Consider the following 19,471-nt stretch of genomic DNA (forward strand, 5'->3'; position numbering starts at 1 on the left):
AACTGGGAAAATAAATCCTATTGTGCAAAACATTAAATCATAGGGGGTACTTAAAACCTCAGGGGTTCAGGGCTCAGAAAAGGTTGAACCCCTGGCATAGAGTTTTTATACCAGGGGCCAGCCTGGTCAGCAATACAAACAAAAATAGCAGCTGATAAATATTTTCCGCCCTTTATAGGCTATTGACCTATATCTATCTACCTAAAAGAATTGGTCCAGATGAGAACAAGCTATCCAGATGTGCGGATTGTGCTGTGTGGCAGGCACCACACCACCACACAGCACTATGAAGCCCCGGTGGGAGGAAGTCTCAATTCGTGGAGGCTGTTAGGATTTGCAAAGTTTCAAGTGGCCGCAGGGTAACCTTGAATGAAACAAGACGCACATCCAATGAGCTTCCCCAAACACACACCCCTCAAAGACACATGCATAAAGTCCACAGTCAGAGGGCAGAATAAGACTCAACACAGGTGGAGGATGGGAATGGGTCATGACCAGGAGGAGTTTGCACTGAGTGGAATTAGAGCTGCAGTGTTGTAGTACTAGTAGAATATAGGCTACTGTGCTTGGGATTACCCTCTCATTTTGATCTGCGGCTCTCATCGATTTCTTTGTCAGATTGCATTTTCCCTGTGTTGTGGGTCATTTTTTGCATTCTCTCTTGAATGCAAACATCGTCATGTTTATCAGGACAGCCTTTCTCCTCTATTTTGTAGCCTCACTCTCGAAAACCATTCATTGCATGGAAAGTGAGCTCTGCTTTCCACTTAGACTGGATAACCAAAATTATGACAAGGGGAATTTTGACAACGCTGCGGATAATATTCTCGAAGGAAGTTGTGTTCTGAAAATACACGCGTTCCAGCAGGAGTTGGTGCTCGATTTACACAAAGATTCCAATTTTCTTGCTCCATCTGTCTCTACGCAACAAGACACGATCTTGGTTAACGATGTTGCCACTGATCTGAGCCGGTGTTTTTATTCGGGCTACGTAAACTCAGACCAATATTCATACGCGGCATTAAGCGTGTGCAAAGGGGTGCGAGGCGCCTTTGGTTACCAACAGTGGGAATATTTCATCAGTCCGGTCCAAAATGATACCATCGTGGCCGGGAGCGCGCACACGATCCAGCGCCGGATCAAAAGTAACCTCAATGCCAACTCAACCTCCAGGTGCGCAGTGGACAGTGGCATAAGTCCCGAGGTTGCCCGGTCCTTGGAGAAATATAAGCACCTTAAAAGTAATGACAATGTAACTGAAACGCTGCTGAAAGGCATGGGAAGATCGAAACGATTCGCTTCTATTCCCAGATACGTGGAGACGCTTGTGGTCGCCGATGAAGCCATGGCTGAGTTCCATGGAGACGACCTAAAACATTACCTCTTGACCTTGATGTCCGTGGCAGCTAGACTCTACAAACATCCCAGTATTCTTAACTCCATAAGTATCGTGGTTGTGAAGTTCGTGGTGCTAAGTGAGGTTGAAAAGGGACCCAAGGTGTCTGGCAACGCAGCGATGACTCTGAGGAACTTTTGCACTTGGCAGAAAAAGATTAACAAGCATAATGACAAGCATCCTGAGTATTGGGATACAGCAATCCTGTTCACTAAGCAGGTAAGGGTAGGCTTTGGATCAAAGTGAGATTGTCTACAGTGGAGATGTTTATCTGGGAAGTAGCCTAATTAAACATAAAGTGGGCCAATTCACCAATGATCAATGTAGATATTTTAATGGTGTTTTGGCAGATGTATTGTGTGTGTTCAGTAAGAAAATAATGATTAGGCATAGGCCTACTGTAGCCTACTCTGAACCAGCATCCACCTGAATACTCTGTAGACCTATAATCAGTTATGATTGGTTGATCAAGAACAAGAACAATGATCTAGTTTGTTGTAAGAAATATAGGCCAACTGAAAACCTATGGTGACTTCAGATGCAATTTGTAGCCTGTGTACACAATTAACTAATAGTTTTCTAGTTGAGCAGCCTTGTTTTCTCAAGATAGGTTCTTAGAGGGGTGATTTAAGAAAACACAATAATTTTGTGCACCTCTAGATATTTGGCCCATGACGCATGCAGGTCCAAGACAAAATCACTGCTATTGGTCATTACTCAATGTCCAACTGTATGATACATGATCATCCATTAGCCTTTTGTCCTCTCGCCTAGATTTCATTCAACTGTAACAGGGCTCTTGGCGTACAGCTGGAGAAACAAACCAGCTGATACAGCTCACAGGTTTATTAACTCTTCTGTACCTGGATTAAGAGGTTGTTCCATGGTTCAGGAAGCTGTTATAGCTGGCAAGCATAAAAGGAACAGCTGCGGATGCACTTAGAGTTTCAGAGATTTCTCCAGTAAAATGCAAGACTAAAATAACAGGATGACTTTTGGTAATCATCAATTGATATTACATACGATATCAAATCACGCAGCTAATTGTGTAGCATGGTGTGTTATCTAATCTATATACAACTTAGAGTGTCACTGCCCTGAGGGATGCACTATAGGAAGTCTTACTTCTCTCAACCTTCCCATTCTTCCTCCAGCTGTGGGCTTTCCAGCCCGTCCCACCTCCTTGCCTGCTCCCTATTAAACAGACCCCTGAGGGAAGGAGAGGAGGAGGGGGGGGTCCTCCGTGCATGTTAGTGATGTCCTCTCCCTCTGTGTCTCTGCCTCATCTGTTGTTGGCTGTCTTCAACTAGCCACTCCAGAGCAGAACTTCTTCACAGCTGCACTAGCTCTGCAGTCTTGAATCTCTAGTCTACATCACATTCTTCAGTTTTCTGCTCTGGTTGGCAGGTTGTTGTTGTATTTCCTGTTCATGTTCCTAAGTTCTCCCAAGCCACATTCTTTTACTTATGACACCTCAGATTACTTGTCTAGAAGATGACGTGAATATACACATAGTTTGACCAATTTCCCCCAAGGGGTTAGCAAGGCAATTTTAGCTGATGTTAAAAAGATGGGGTGTTACCCATCTTTAGGTTCACATGGAGCAGTGCGGATGTTATGCACTGTGGTCAGTTTACATGACAATGCTCATAAAAAAAGGATCATTCCTACGCACAGTGAGTCATAACTTGTTGCTGTATGAAACAGCCTGACACCTGGCAGCTGTTATTCACGTGAAGGTTATTTTTTAATAGTATTATTGGCCTAGCCACTTTCAACATTGTAGGATAGTCAGTTTAAGAATACAGAACAGCTGGAACATAAATTCTCCTCAAGTGTGTGAGTTTTCCAAAATGGCATGGTAAACAAAAGATTCTGTCAGAGGCAGTACTTTGTGTGTGAAAACAGTTTCTGGATATTTATGGAGAAAATGAATAGGAAGGACTGTGAAAGTTAACCAGTTAAGTCCCATAGACTTTGTCGTATGACAAACAGATAAAAATAGCGATCTACAAGCTTATAACACATCGCGACACATTGTGAGCTATAGCTAGATCAGCTATTTTTTTTTTTATTCACTTAACTTAAATTAAAAATGTAACATTTTACCCAATTTTTAAGATTTGCCCAACAGACGCCAGGGTTAATGCTGTTAACAACAGGGGCACAACAAACACACAAGTAATGGAACATTAGATGATGACACAGATGTGAGCAAAATGTAGCTCAGAATGCACAGGTTATTTGTCATGGACACATGAGATCAGTTTCTGTAAAACTGGCTTTTGGATGTAAGCTGAGTGTCTGTTCTGTCCCAGCTATAATGTTACACTATAAGCACACCATCATTCAGATTGTGAAAGGAACTACCAGTTCCTGTCTTCAAAAAGAGGACCACATGCAGCTGAGAACGTTGGTGTTAAGTCTTTGGTTATAATTTTTGTTTCTCTACCTTTAAAAAACAGTAGGCCAAGGAAGACACTCCACCCCAAACTTTTCAAATCAGACTCGTGATGGTGTTACACCAAGCCGCTTTGTGCTTTATCCTATAACTCTTGACCCTTAGTTCGTATAATCAAAAAATACGATCTCCTGGATTCCTTGGATCATGATGCAACTGCCCATATAGGAAACACCCATTTTTGCAACCTTTATTAAACGTTCATGATAAACAACCGCCAAATTTCCATTTACACATTATGTATCTAGTAACTATTGGACAGTATGACCTCATTAAAATAATTAGTGGAGTTATTTGTGAAATAAAACACTCAAATGCAGTAATAAAAACACATTTTCCTATCTAGGATAATATTTCATAGTGTTGCATGCATATAAAAAGATTCACACCTTCCAGTCCCATGGTATCAACATTGGATATGGATAAGATACTGCAGTCATCAAACCTTCTTTGAGCAAAATCTGTCCCTTGTCAGGTTTGTGCTCACCATTGAACATATGCTGATCAGAGTAGATCATAGTTTTCTATGCCGATTAATGATGTGATGACAGAGTTTTAGTCAGTGGTATTGTTTTTAGTGGTTTTCTATCTGACTTATATTAGTCAGAGGCACAGCCTCTGTCTACTGTTTACCAGCCCACAGTGTAATTTGTAGTTTTTATGAAGACCAACTCAGCTTTGTCCCCAGGCAGTTATGGTTTCCTTTAAACTCGGCAGCTTGCATGATTGTTCTATGAAGTTTGTTGCACATATATTTTCTTAACTAAGCTACACAATATGTGCATTGTATGTGAATAGCCTTTCTTTCTCCAAAGCATTAGTAAGGGATTCTAGCCATAAACCTGGCACATTTATATTTCCCCAGAGGGAGGTGCCTGGTAATACTGTAACTCTATAGTTTCTTATTAATGTACACAATAGACCTGGGCCTAAGAGAAAAATAGAACACAACTAAATATTTCCAGATCTCATAAACTATGTTTGTGATATTGGTGTTGCAGAGGCATTGTCCACTAGTCCACATAATTAGTATTTTTTACTGCTCAACGACTAAATTAATTAAGTATTCGTTTTGAATGGACTCAAAGCTCTAGTATAAAGCCACTGGCAAACTCACAAATTTACAGGGTCCACCATTAAGTGCATACTTATCTGTGCGCAAAATGTATAGAAATCAACAGTGGTGCCTTACTTTGCTGAGAGATATTTAACAGACATCTTTTGTATCAAATGGCAACATCAACACCAAAAGAAAAAGATAGATGACAGATGTGGGAAGTAGGTCATTGCAGAGAACAAACTCATTGACATGGCTGTTCCTTTCTTTTTAGTTTTTTTAGTCAATAAATGGTCCTGCATACGTCATCTGCACACATGAACACATCTGGACTGGATTTTCACTGGCCAGCAACTGTGCTTTATACTGTAAATAATTTGTCATAGTACTTTAGGTCTTCACTTTGCATGGTGTCTTAAATGTATGATCAAGAGGAGCAAATCATCTTGGGGTTCGAGTGATTTAGTGTTGGAGTGAGATTGAGCAAATCAGTGCATTCTCTTCAGCGGCTAGCCGTTACTGTCCTGTGTCTGGGGCTAGAGGCACAGCTCTGTTCAGGGATTGAGACAGAAGGGCGTTGCAGCATGGTGGTTACTCCAACAGTTGTCAGTGAGCCCTGTGATTAGGAGGTGCAGTCAACTGGTCCAAATGCATACACACTAAATTTGTGTTTAAAACGTTGTGTTTAAAACGTTGCGGTAGAGAAATAGGTCATTTGGAAACATCTCTCTTGGTGTGGAAATGTTATGATTGGAGACAGTTACATTACCTCATATTAGAAGGTAAGTCCAAACATGCTTGTCCACTAAAAATAATTACGGACTGGGTGGCAAAATGCCTGGCCCTAGCACCATAAAACTGTTTCACAAACAATTATCACGCTGCTCTTAAGTGCAGCAAGCATGGGAAGTCGACACCACGATTAGTTGAGCCGAGGTTTTGAAGAACACAGACCAGTTAAAGGCTTGTTCAAAATGCAAGTGTAAGCAGTACAGTATCTATGTTTCGTCCCCTTTCCAGGACCTATGTGGAGCCTCCACCTGTGACACTCTGGGCATGGCTGACGTTGGTACCATGTGTGATCCCAAACGGAGTTGCTCTGTGATTGAAGATGACGGCCTGCCTTCTGCCTTCACTACTGCTCATGAGCTTGGTGAGTGTCATTCAACACCATCATACAGCACACGTTCTCATGGACTTACTGTATAAAGAGGCTATCTGGGAGTTGGACGATCGCCAGTTTGACCCTCGGGTCGACCAGTCATTATGTGTCAAAGTGTTCCTGAGCAAGGCACTTCGTTTAGTTTAGTTGAACTGTAAATAACCCACAAATCATGTTGGACAAAAAACATTCGAGGATAAAACACAATAAAGTCCAGGACTTATTTGCACAGTGGTCCCCTCACAAACAACAAAAAAGGGACAATCCACGTGTGTGGCAGTCAGCTATAAATAAAACCATAAACAAAACAAGAAATCACACAATGACAACAAAACAAGATAAAGATCAAACAAAACATAAAATAAAATAAAATTTAACTATAAACTGTATATTAATAACCGTTCCAACAGCCAATATTTAATTTTTCTCAAATTGTTTAAACAGTAACCCCCCCCCCCCCCCCCCCCTGTGTTCTTACCTGAGCCATCTGAGCTGCCATCTGATGGGCAAATATAAAAAATAATTCCCCTACTCTGGGAACCAGTAAATACACCTTTTCCCCCATGTACTGATAATCATAGTCCCATCTATTTTAATCATGTAGTTTGTGGAAAGTGTCCGATCAGTGTTGAAAGACATGGTGTCTGACATCCCTGTCCTGTCCATCTGCTTTTCCTCGGCAGGCCATGTGTTCAACATGCCACATGACAACGTGAAGGCCTGTGAGGATGTGTTTGGGAAGCTTCAGGACAACCACATGATGTCCCCCACGCTTATTCAGATCAACCGCACCACTCCCTGGTCCCCTTGTAGTGCTGCCATCATCACAGACTTTCTAGACAGTGGGCACGGTGAGTCATTGGTACCCCTCGACCTCACAATAAATTAAATGTTAATTGATCTATTACAGGTCCATTTGGTTACATTTGTACACTCTCAGAGTTAAATAACTCTAATGACTTGACCAAAGACGGTAGGACGAAACCAAGACAGACCAACTTCCATTGATTTCAGTATCAAACTTTATTGTCACGTTCACACAGTAAAAACGTTTTTTTTTTAAAAGTAAAAGAGTGGGTGAAATTCTTCTTAGTGCTCTCAACATTGTATTGTTTAAAGTTTCCTGTCTTTGTGTCATGTGGGTGCCTGCCCCTTTAGGAGACCATGAGACCATGAGCCTCTTAATTGCAATGAAGAAGTGAACGTGAGCACAGATTATGACTGAAACTTTTGCCACTGAAAGTCAATGAATTACATTCTGGACCTGTTCTTCACAAGGCACATATTTTTCAGACTGTCAAATAAGGAGGAAAGTATCTTTGCACAATACCTGTCTGTGTCAGCCCCACTCTCGTGAGATCTAGCAACACTGGTTATAGGACTTTAGCTAGAACTAGGGTGAAGGCACCCACTTAGGAGACCGGAATTATACCAGTTCATACCTGGCAGATTCAGAATGAACTCTCTTCTCTATTAAGGATATTTGGTTTTAGTGCATGAGGTCTGCTGCAAAGACCCTACAGATAGAGATCCTTAACATAAGATGGTGGCCCTCACCTCACTTGATGGTGACAAAAAAAGAAAAAAAGAAGAAGAAATGAAGTACTGTTGGTAACAAACTGATTACATTGCAAGAGCACATGTTCTTCCTGACACTGACATAACCACAGAGATTTGTCATAGATGATATTTGCCACTGGATCCTGATATGCTTTAAAAATGTTTGCTGTGCAGAGGCAAGCCTATTGACCTTGCATTGACATTTACATGTTTCAATTTATAAATGTTTCCTAATAATCAATTGAAATAATTTGATCAAGAACGTTGCGTTTTTTTCCATTCTTTCATTAGTACATTCAGTATACACACTGCAGTGCTTGAAATGTGACATCTGTGTAACCTGCTGCACAATATTTTACATTTCCTCAAAGAATATACTGGAGAAGGACCGAGGTATCTGTAGAAATGCATTCTGTGGGTTGCAGAAGGATTGCCAAGCAGTGCAAACCACTGGACTTGGCCTCAGAACCATGCTAACTTTTATTTAAATCTGTTCTGCATCTGTCCCAAATTAGAGGGGTTGTTCTAGGGAGAGCCACCACAGTGGTTTGGACAGCGAGGTGCAGTGCCCAACATTTCCCATGCAGGTTTACTCAAAATAGAAGGTCTGCTGTCTTTTTCAGAGAATCCTGCCGAAAAGAAAAACACACACTGATGCATTATATAAAACACTTGATTTGACTGTCAGGACATTGTTCACTTTCAGGGAATGTTTTCTATGTCATGAAATGAAGAGTTAATCTCATAAAGTGGCTTTCCCTTATAGAAGTAAAGCCGCAAATACTTCAAAAAGGAGTGGCTGTTTTGGGGAAAAAACATGTCACCACACTTTGGTGCAGTACAAGATGTTAGTTTTTGCAACAAAGTTTCTGCCAATGGACATAAACCACCAATAAACACAGCCATGGTCTGATGATTTGTCATTAGAGTGGGAGAGCAGAGTTTCTTTTCATTTCATTCTGCTTACTGTGTGTTCATTTTCTATTTCATTTTCTATCACAAATTTGACAGCACACTTGTGCTGCCGCCTGCCAAACTACTACACAACAACAAAATAAGTACGTTACAGTATAATGAGCTGAAAGAAAGCAACAGCACTTTTTTTCACCAGGAAAACCACTTATTTCTGAAGTGTGAATTCCCCTTAAGGGTGAGAAGTTGGGAGTTCCAAGTGATAAAATACCACCACCTACAACCCCGCTCTTTCTCTGATGCTGGTCTTTCATGTTTCCCAAACACCTGCTCGTCAAACCCTAACCACTATATTAGGCTGTTCCTGGAAAGGACTGTGTCTCTTTTATTGTAATGTTAACCCTTGCACCTCAAAACCTCAAACACAAGACTGATGACTGTCACCCAACAAGAGTGAGAGTTAAACAAGAGAGCTTGGGGGTGCGTTTAGGCTGATTGATGTGTGTCCATTCTGTTTGGTATACTGAACCATCAGCAGTATCTAAAGAAGCTTTTTTAAATTATTACATGATTTCATTACACATTACATGGTGTTGCTGCTGTTTAATTCGGACCCCCCCAAAACATACATTACACTGACACAAAACACCTTTGTTCCAAAAGTACTGAAGACAATAAACTTCACTGATCTCAGACAGTAACATAGCAAAAGTCCCAGTGTTGGTGTGTGCTTTGGTTACTTAAAAAAGTATACATTAAATTGGACTATAGTCACACTCAGTCTCTCCCATCCAGGTGAGTGTTTGCTGGACCAGCCCCAGAAGCCCTTGGCCCTGCCTGATATACTTCCCGGAGTTGCATACAGCCTAGAACGCCAGTGTGAGCTGGCGTTCGGAGACGGTTCAAAGCCTTGCCCCTTCATGCAGCCACCGTGTGGCCGTCTGTGGTGTACAGGAAAAAACAATGGCCAGCTGGTGTGTCAGACGCGACACTTCCCCTGGGCAGACGGTACAAACTGTGGGGACGGCCAGGTCTGCATCAGGGGGGTCTGTTCTGACAAGCAGGGGGTCTATGATGTTAGGGTAAGCTTACGACGAAATGTCTGTGCATGTATGCACACACACACACACACACACACACACACACACGCATGCACATGTTCACACACACGCACGCACGCACGCACACACACACACACACACACACACACACACACACACACACACACACACACACACACACACACACACACACACACACACACACACACACACACACACACAGTTATCAGTAGACCTATCATAGCGTTCCAAAAGCTGTCTGAGTGGTGTAAAATGTGTCACCTGTATGAAAATGGTGTAATGAAGCAAGACCTATACTGTACTGTTCCCTGTCTCCCTACTTTAGGTGGATGGGCGTTGGGGGAAGTGGGGTTTGTTTGGATCCTGCTCACGCACATGTGGAGGAGGTGTACAGTTGGCTAAAAGGGAGTGCAACAACCCAGTTCCATCAAACGGTGGTAAATACTGCCAAGGGGTGCGGGTCAAATACCGATCGTGCAACCTAAACCCCTGCCCTGACACAGGTACGAGTTGCTGAAAACAGACAAGTATGTTGGAGGATGTTTTCCCCCCGGGGGTTGTTTCACCTCCTGACCTCCTGCACCTTCCTTCCCCGTTGTGTTTGCAGGTAAGAGCTACCGTGAGGAGCAATGTGAGGTCTTCAACGGCTACAATCTCAACACGAACCGTCTCACTCCCTCCGTGGAGTGGGTACCAAAGTACTCTGGCGTGTCCCCCGAGGATAAGTGTAAGCTCATCTGCAGGGCCAACGGAACCGGTTACTTCTACGTTCTGGCACCAAAGGTGAGCAGGTCCACCAAAGCTGTCTTTGCTCTTTGGATGCGTTTTGTAAATAAGCTGCACCCATGAATTAAGCTTCAGTATCGTTGCTGTCGGATGGAAACCTTGTATCTCCGAAACTGTTTCTTTGCAGGAAATGGAAAAAATAACCTGTGTTCTAATGGATCCAATGTAGTCATTGGTCCAATAAAACCCACAGACAACCACTTCTACTTTCACTTAAAAGAAAATCACACAATTTAAATTTTTGCCGATCTGCAAGCTCACAATGTGTTGTGAGCTTGTAGATTGGCTATTTTTACAGTAATTGTTGTGTGACACTGTAGTATGACAAAGTAGGGTATTAATTTACGCAAACACATTTAAATATGGTGATTTCTGCCCGACAGCAACGATAAAATTCATTAGTTGGTTAGTTTGTCCCCAAGTTTTATCCTTGAAGTTTTATTTATAATAATCTATTGCAGACATACAGTAGTCACATAGAATTTATTTATTTTCATCTCCAAGAACCTCATACAGATGTAGAGAATTTAATAATATTAATAATGGAGAACAATACTGAAGCCAAGTACATAGTTTACATACAGTACATGTACATCATCTGTCAGCCTCCAGGATCAGAGAGCAAGACAGGAATGAAGACGGGGAGGAGAGAGGGCTTATCTCTGTGTAGAGTGAGCCTGAGCAGGCATTGCATGCATAGAATCAACCCATGGTCCACGTTTCACACCATTATGTCATCGGAAGAGGAGCTGATAGGATACTATTTACTGGACATTATATTCTATGCAGTTTATCATACTGTAGATTACTTACTGCCCTGCTTTCATTTGGGCCTCTTCTATTATGGCATGTGGTGGAAGTGTGGTGCTCAATTACATGTTTAGCTAACTTATCCAATTCCGCTTTGTCACGTGTTAGGGCCCTGACATAAAATAGATATAAAGTAGTATAGATGGGTTTCAAGCACACTACTCACACAGCTGTTCAGTAATTACACACAGCCACCTACTTTACTGACCACCTTCCACCTACGTTACCAACCTCACAACGCAGCAACGCATTGTGAGGTTGTGGCTCTGCAATTTTTGGCATGCAACGCCACCGTGCGGCAAATTCTGAATCAGACTTTACTGCTATGATTACCATAACCAACGCATCTTCATATCAAACTAACGCATCATGACCATGTTTTCAAACACCTAATCCGGGACTGTTAAATGAACGCGCACGTTCGTGCACACACTTTACTTTGGACTCGGGAACCGCAGCTTGAAACCGGTACAATACTGGACAAGCCGACCTGTACATCAGCTCACCGTAACACAGCAGCACAGAGTTGCCATGAATGCTAAAATCCATTTGATAGTTTTCTATTTCCATGGGCTCAGAGGACCAAGGCCCAACTGGATATAATATCAAGCCTTGTGTAGTCAGACGATCAAAGATCTCCTCCTACTACTGATACGTCTGGTGACATCTAAACTGGGTACAAAAAAAGAAAAGAAAAAAAGAACTCCACTGCAGAAACAATGCAAAGACTTTAGGGCGGACCTTTATAGATTCTGTTTGTTATGTGTTGTTCTATGTTCTATGTTATGCCATAACTGACTCACAACAACTTGTAACTATAATCTTCCACAGTGTCCTAGTGTATATAATCATGGTAATGTAAAAAAAAAAAAAAAAAAGAGGTACTAGTTTGAAGCCTTACCTGGGTAAAGAGATGTAAAAAGAAAATACATTTGGCTATTTGCGGACCAAATACAGAGACAACTTAGGTCAAGTGTACTAAGAATAGAGTGTTAACAAAAGTACATTTGTGTACTAAAGGTGGTGGATGGGACCTCCTGCTCTCCAGACTCACCAGGGGTGTGTGTCCAAGGGAAGTGCATCAAAGCTGGCTGTGATGGGAAACTGGGCTCCAATAAGAAGTTTAACAAGTGTGGAATCTGTGGCGGTGACACCAAGGGCTGTAAGAAGGTGTCAGGCCTCTTCACCAGACCCATGTAAGTGAATCCCTCACTTTGTTGAGATGCAGTAGACCAAAGGTCTTAGCAGAATGCTTCTCAGTGGTGTAAATCTAGGGGATGCAGAGTGGCAGGGCAGCGCCCGGGTACACAGCATCGTTCTCGTTAGGTCGGGGCATGGGCACCTCTTTGCTGTTGCCACGCACTTGATAACTTGCTCTGAATATACTGTATGTGACAATCTACTTGTCATAGATTATTACTGCTATTATTAACCTTCATTTCATCACCATATAATTTGAAAGGTCATAATTAAATCTTTCGCACTAATGAGCCAGAGGAAAGTCATTTTGTCCTTTTCGATGAGAATGGGTACTGATGCTACTCTTTACAAATAATTCATAGAATGAACATGAAATGAATGGATAATCCAGTAATTAACAGCATCATTGTCGGTGTGAATGCACCGGGTTTTATGTTTTGTCATGCAGAAACGGCTACAACTTTGTGGTCATGTTGCCAGTGGGCGCCGCCAACATCGACATCCGTCAGCGGGGCTACAAAGGCATGGTGAGAGACGACAACTACCTAGCAGTGAAGAACAGTTACGGAGAGTACCTGCTAAATGGGAACTATGTGGTGTCTGCAGTGGAGCGGGACATCATAGTGAAGAACAGCCTGCTGCGCTACAGCGGTACAGCTGGCGTCTCTGAGACTCTGCAGGCCGTCAAGCCCCTGGGAGAGTTCCTGACAGTGGAGGTACTGTCGGTGGGCAAGATGACCCCCCCTCGCATCCGCTACTCCTTCTACCTGGCCCGTGACAGCAAGGAGGACAGAACTCTGAAAAAGGAGGGTCGCTCGCGCTCCTCTAACAGCGTCCTGGCTGAGGACGGTGTCAAGGAAATGGGCGAAGACGTCCTGAAGAAGCCCTCCTACAGCAAGGACAGACTTGAACCCGGGAAGTGGATATCCACGGGGTGGGACCAGTGCTCTGTGACCTGCGGAAATGGCCTCCAGAGGAGGATGGTGCAATGTCTGCAGCCAGATGGGAAGCCGGGGTTAGACTGCGATCCTGCGAAAAGGCCGTCAGCCACAAGGGCTTGCGGAGACCCATGTCCTGAGTGGAATATCGGTGAGTGGACGCCCTGCTCCAGAACCTGTGGGAAGGGCTTCAAGAGGCGGCCATTGCGCTGCGCCACGCAAACTGGGCTGCTGCTCCCCAGGGACCATTGCACTGGCACTCGCAAACCACAGGAGCTGGACTTCTGTAACCTAAGGCCTTGCTAGTGACTAAAACCTCTGACCATGTACTGTAGTAACCCCTTTTGATTGGACCGACAGGAAACCACCACCCACCAATAAGATTCACACACTGAAATCTGTCTGTTTGATGCAAGTGTTTCCATTTGCAACATGGGGCTGGTGAAAGAGGCTGGAGGAATACTTGCTTGGAAGAGTAGAGATGATAACACAGGGAGTAAAAGTTGCAGGTCCCTCAATGCAATTACTCTCACTAGACAGCATATCACACCATATGACAAGTTTTGAATGCAGATTTCTAGTTTGACTGGGGATGTGCAAACAGATCAATGCAGCTTTATAGTAAGGAACTTGAGATCAGGTTGACCATTCAATTGTTAATTTTGTATTTTGAAAACATCTGTAACATCTGAAAAAATCTACAACTCTACAAAATATAATGCACAATACTTGATATGGCGAGGAAAAAATATCTTTTTAAATGTGGAGAATTTTAATTCAACCACTTTCACCCTGACGCCCCTATTTTGGGCCTGTCATTATAGGTGAACGTTTTCAAAAATGTCCATCACATTTCAAAACTTTCAACAATTTAAAAAAGATAATTTTTGATACCTTTGATTGTCTTAAGTGTTTAAATTGGTACAGTTGGTTTTAAAGGAAACAGTGAAAATATAACGATGCAGGTTGTGCTGAAAGTCGACAATGATCATGTCACTGCTGAATTTCCATGGTGCCTCTTGAAATCTTTAAACACTAAAATGAACACAGCATGTATTCTATATACACATATCAGTGTTTTCCTTGCTGTAGTTTTTTATTCATACCTTTTGCACTGCTGCTACCCCAAGTTTTTTTTCTTCTTTATATCGATCCAAATTAGGTCAGGGAGAGAGAGAGAGCTACCACAGCATCATGTTCTATACATTTCACTCCAAGAATTTTAACATGAGTGGGGGAAAAAAGCCTAGCTTTATAATTTTTAACAATAACAAAACGGTACAATGGACCCTTGTGTTTCTTCTCTTGTACTCTCCAAATGAGGGAGAAATCACCTGTGCTGTGTAGACGGTGACTTTCTGCAGACTTTGCTCTGAAACAGTCATGGAAACAGTTAAAAATAGAAATCTGAAATCACACTGGTGGCGTTTGAACAAGCTGGACACAAAACAGGGCAGGAAACACTGACCACTCCAATGGCTTGCTGTGTGTCAGCTGGCATGGTAGCTTTAGCTCACGGTGATGTCACCAGGCTACACCCCATGTTGGACTGCTCAGCTAAGATATGACTTGGTCTGTAATGTGACTCTTTGTGACTCCTCTTCCACATTCAACCTCTGTCTTTTGGCTCTTTTCGACTACGAAAGGTAACCCAGAACCTTCCATCACCTGAAACTTTCCAGAACCTGTGAAGTTCTGTGATAGTTTTTTGTTTACGTTTCCATTATAAGCAGAACTGCTCCTAAACGGGGAGGTACGTCATAAAAAAAAAGCTCACAACGCGTATCGCAGCGTTGCATCGCTATTTTTCAAAATGTTTGAGTTCCGGGTTCCCAGAACTCAGGGTTACAATAGTACCATCTCCTGAGCAGGGCCCAAATTAGGTTCCGAGAACCTTATCTGAAACCGAGCTGTAGCGTATGGAAATAAACGCAGAACCTGGGAAATACTTCACAGTTTGATTAATTCTTGTAGTCGAAAAGAGCCATTTGTTTCTCTTCTCTTGGTGCCTGCATCATTTGACCAAAACTATCGTCTCCTTGGTTCATAATGTTCAGCCAGTGCTGCAGCTCCATTAAGTTGTGCCTGTCAGGCACAGTTGCCATAGATCATGTATTACCGATGAAACGATAAAGTGGAGGGGGGGAAAATTGGCAAGGTTGTACAGAATGTGTGTTTCACTGGACCACCTCGTTCATGGCCCCACAGCCTGAGCCAAACTGTTCTTTCTGCACACTTGATGAAATCCCTGTAATCCATTATATTCTTGTTTTGGTTCTTAATGGGGCCACATTGTGCAACTAAAAGATGGTTCCTGTATTACTTGGAATATTTTTCATCAGCTTTTGCACTTTGTACAGCAAAAGAATCCAATGACCTGCACAGGCTGCCTTGTATACCATGTATACATCCAATCAGCTGTGTGCAAATAAGCAATGTAAATACTTTTTTCATATTTTTGTCTACGCTGGCATTTGCAGTTGTCTTTGATCTCAGTATATTTATTCCAAATAAAATAATAAATGAACAACATGAATTGATACAGTATGTCTGGATTTTTCACTTTTGTAGCCATGATGATATGGTAGTCAAATTAAGTCTGTGCTTAGTCAGCATTCCTTGGCTAAATAAAAATGTAATAAAAATAAATAAAAATATAGCTGCAAGCAGCGATAATACGGGGCCAGCAATTGCAGAGAGAAGAAAGAAAAAAGCAATGATAAGTAATATGCACAATAAACCATAGAAACATAGAAGACTGAACTTGAGAGAAAGAAGACCATGCATTTTAAACCCTCACTAACCCTAACCTCAGTAAAACAACGCCTAAGCCTATCCTCAAGAAACACTATGTGTAAACCTAAGAATCACATATCATGATCACCTCAATACATTGTCGGGGACAGGGATCGAACAAGTGACCTACGGACTCAAAGGCTGCCTCTCTTCTCGTTGAGCTAGCTATATGGCCTCCCTGATACTGTCTGTTGATATATATAAGTCTTTCCGTCCCTGATGGACCAAGCCTCTGTTTTGCTAACTACTCTAGATCACTGGTTCCCTAACCATCTACCAATAGAGAAATTGTACGTCTCCTCGGAACAGAAACTAGTGAAAGTAGCCGATCTACAAGCTCACAAAACGTTGCTATCTGAAACGTTTTGAGATTGTAGATCGGCTATTTTCACAATGAAGTATGTCATACATTGAAAAAACATACTCTCAAATAAGCATTTCATGTTATCTTTAACAATTGCACATGTATTCATTGATACAGTCATGTTGTTTGCAATACACTTTAAATGAAGTCTGCATGAAGTGAGCCTTGAACTGGCGGCCATGCGGTTGTCAGGCAGATGCTGTAGAGAGAAGCCATTGGACCGACAGACCTGAAATGGTGAAAAAGGAGCTCACACAGATGATACAGTTTCACGCAAATAGCTGAAAAAATCCTGTGTTTAAGTGTTTTTCAAACTGCTCAAAATTTAAGGGCAATCTAAGGGCGGAGCTTACTGGTCAAAGTGATAGATGTGTTCCTCGTGAGTCAAGGCACAAGTATAAGCAAGTTTCACGACTTTCGGCCAAACAAGGCATGACTTATGCTTGTTTAAAGTTTGCATTTCAAAAAATTGCTATACCGCCCCCCTTTGGCCAATTGGAGTAAGATTGGTTTCAGTGATATTTCATTTGGAATGACCCTCTACATTACTGGAAAGTTTAAAAGAAATGTGAGTCTGCATGTATGTGTTAGGCGCAGATGAATAATTGTTAAAATCTATCTCCTCCTGGATTTTTGAGTAATCTGCACGAAATCTTTTACACATGAACTTTGGACCTCTGCCGACAAAACGTTAGTGGCGGATTTTCCATAAGTGAAAGAATGAAGCTTTTAAGAGCCAATGACTTTTTTTCATATAATACAAAATGGTGGGAGATCTAAAGGTCAGAGGTCAAAAGTCAGACCATGAAGGTTTTCTGAAGAGACGCATGTGTGTATCGGAAGTTTCATGGCTGTAGGTCAAACAGGGCATGAGTTGTACCGGTTCAAAGTTGGCACTTTCAATGGAGTGCTATAGGGCCACCCTTTGACGAATGAGTGTGAGAATTATTTCTTGATAGTTTTTCATGACCATTTACCATATGCCCGAGTTTCGTAAAAAGCGTATGCACGGTTAAGCCAGAACTGGCAAAAACGGCAGAAGAAGAAGAAGAAGTAGAAGAAGAAACAGAATAATGCCAATAACAAAACGGAGCCTTGCTCTGCAGAGCCTGGCCCCGTAATGATTATAAAATCTTGGTGCAAAGGTGATATGATTTGTCAGCATGTGTTGGTTTTGCAGCATTCCAGACTTCAATCTTTGTTTCTCCATGCTCTCAATCAAACAGTCAAAGTTGTCTAAACAGTTTAGAAGTAGGTCAAAACATGCACCTGCAAATATGTTCCTGTCTTTTTTTTTCTTTTTCTTCTCCAAATTTTCTGTTTCAAGTTCTTCTATGCAAGTGTGTGCAATGTTGAGGCACAAATATGACAAGTCAGCACATATGACAGACTGAGTTCTGTGGACACCGATAAGAAATACTTGGAGGTATTTTCTAAAACTGCATTTCCGTGTCAAACAGCCAGTGGTGGAAGAAATAAAGCAATATAAAACTACTCTACAAGTAAGTCTTGAATAAAAATTTTGACTTTAGTAAAAGTACAAAAGTATTGACATAACATATACTTATTGTACCAAAGTGAAAGTACTCAATCTTTTCAAAATGTGTCAAAATCTTTTGAAAATAGCTGATCTAAAAGCTTGCGACGCATCGCGACACATCGTGAGCTTGGAGATCAGCTATTTTGGAATTCACTAAATATAAAATAATTAATAGGTTTATGTATGTTTTGTAAAAATCTAAATCTACAAAGTAACTTTGGGTTACTTACCAAAGTAAGTTTTAAAATAATGTAGAGGGATAAAAATGCAATATTTGCCTCTGAGATATATGGAGTAGAAGAATAAAGTAGTGAATAATGAACATCTCAATTAAAGTAAAAGTACCTCAATATTGTACTTAAGTACAGTACTTGTAAATGTACTTAGTTACTTTCCGCCACTGCAAACAGCAGATACTGACATGTCAGTGACAAGGACTTGTCTGACCTACATAAGAGTCGAATGAGGCAAAACTGGAAGGCAGGCAGTGAGAGTGTTTATTTGCTCCCCAAGTTGGCTTGTGCTTGGGCTCATGTTGGTATCTAGTTGCAGGCCAGATAGATTTCAGAATGCCAGACTCCTTATCAAGACGAACGTTTGGCTCCTTTCACATTATGTTTTTGATCCAGAGAAATAAATCTGATACTTCTGTGAGGCCCAGTTACATGCAAACTTTAAACTTAATTAAATTAAATGTTCTCAGTCCCAAAACAGTGTTCAGCCTTCCTAATATACAAAGCATGTCTCTTGAACTGATACAACTCCTTACTGTACACCATAGTAACTGCCAACTGGCTCCACACTACAGAAACAGTTTTGCCTTTAAAGGAGAAAACCTTCTTTACTAACGATCCCTGATACCATCCTGGTTCATTAATCACATGCATATTTTTGTATTCATCCAAAAGGCTGCAACAACATGTCATTTTGGATCCCTGAGGTTTTACCCAAATCATGATTTGAATTTGTCGAAGCATAAATTAGGCGTAAGGATGAGAGGATGGAATGAGAAGAGGCCAAACCGTTGGAACAGAGGGACATTTTGACCTCATTAGAGCATCCATGTTTACTGTTTAAAGGAACTGTTTAAAGGAACTGACCCACAAATCCTGATTTTCCCCCCATTTTACACCCCCGCCCCCTCGCCAAAAACCCTTACCCTTAATTGGTGAAACCACCGAAAAATAGTCAACAGCTGAGGGCTTTCTGGAGATAATTAGGGTCAGGAAGCCAAGACTAGATTCTATGTGGGTTCTTCCGCCTGATCAATGGCAGATTCCTGTTTTTGTGGTTCTTGCTGAGTCAGATCGTCTGTGGGCCACGAAAAACCATTTGAAAGATGTTCTAAACGCTGAAAGAAGTGCTTTGTGTGAAGTTGATGGGATGCTGAGTGGGTACAATGTCACT

At 41.8% G+C, this 19,471-nt stretch overlaps 1 protein-coding gene across 1 annotated transcript; it reads left to right on the forward strand.

Moving 5' to 3' along the window:
* The first annotated feature begins 427 nt into the window (after positions 1–427).
* On the forward strand, positions 428–16,061 carry LOC311056949 (A disintegrin and metalloproteinase with thrombospondin motifs 15-like). Its single transcript, XM_084073808.1, has 8 exons — positions 428–1,615; positions 5,935–6,067; positions 6,760–6,927; positions 9,344–9,630; positions 9,956–10,133; positions 10,238–10,413; positions 12,247–12,422; positions 12,875–16,061. Exons 1-8 carry the CDS (start codon positions 680–682, stop codon positions 13,668–13,670), a joined length of 2,850 nt encoding a protein of 949 aa, XP_083929934.1. The 5' UTR covers positions 428–679; the 3' UTR covers positions 13,671–16,061.
* The last annotated feature ends 3,410 nt before the right edge of the window (positions 16,062–19,471 follow it).

The sequence above is a fragment of the Gymnoscopelus microlampas genome (genome assembly GCF_963454915.1).
Source record: "Gymnoscopelus microlampas genome assembly, chromosome: 12".
Classification (NCBI taxonomy): Eukaryota; Metazoa; Chordata; class Actinopteri; order Myctophiformes; family Myctophidae; genus Gymnoscopelus; species Gymnoscopelus microlampas.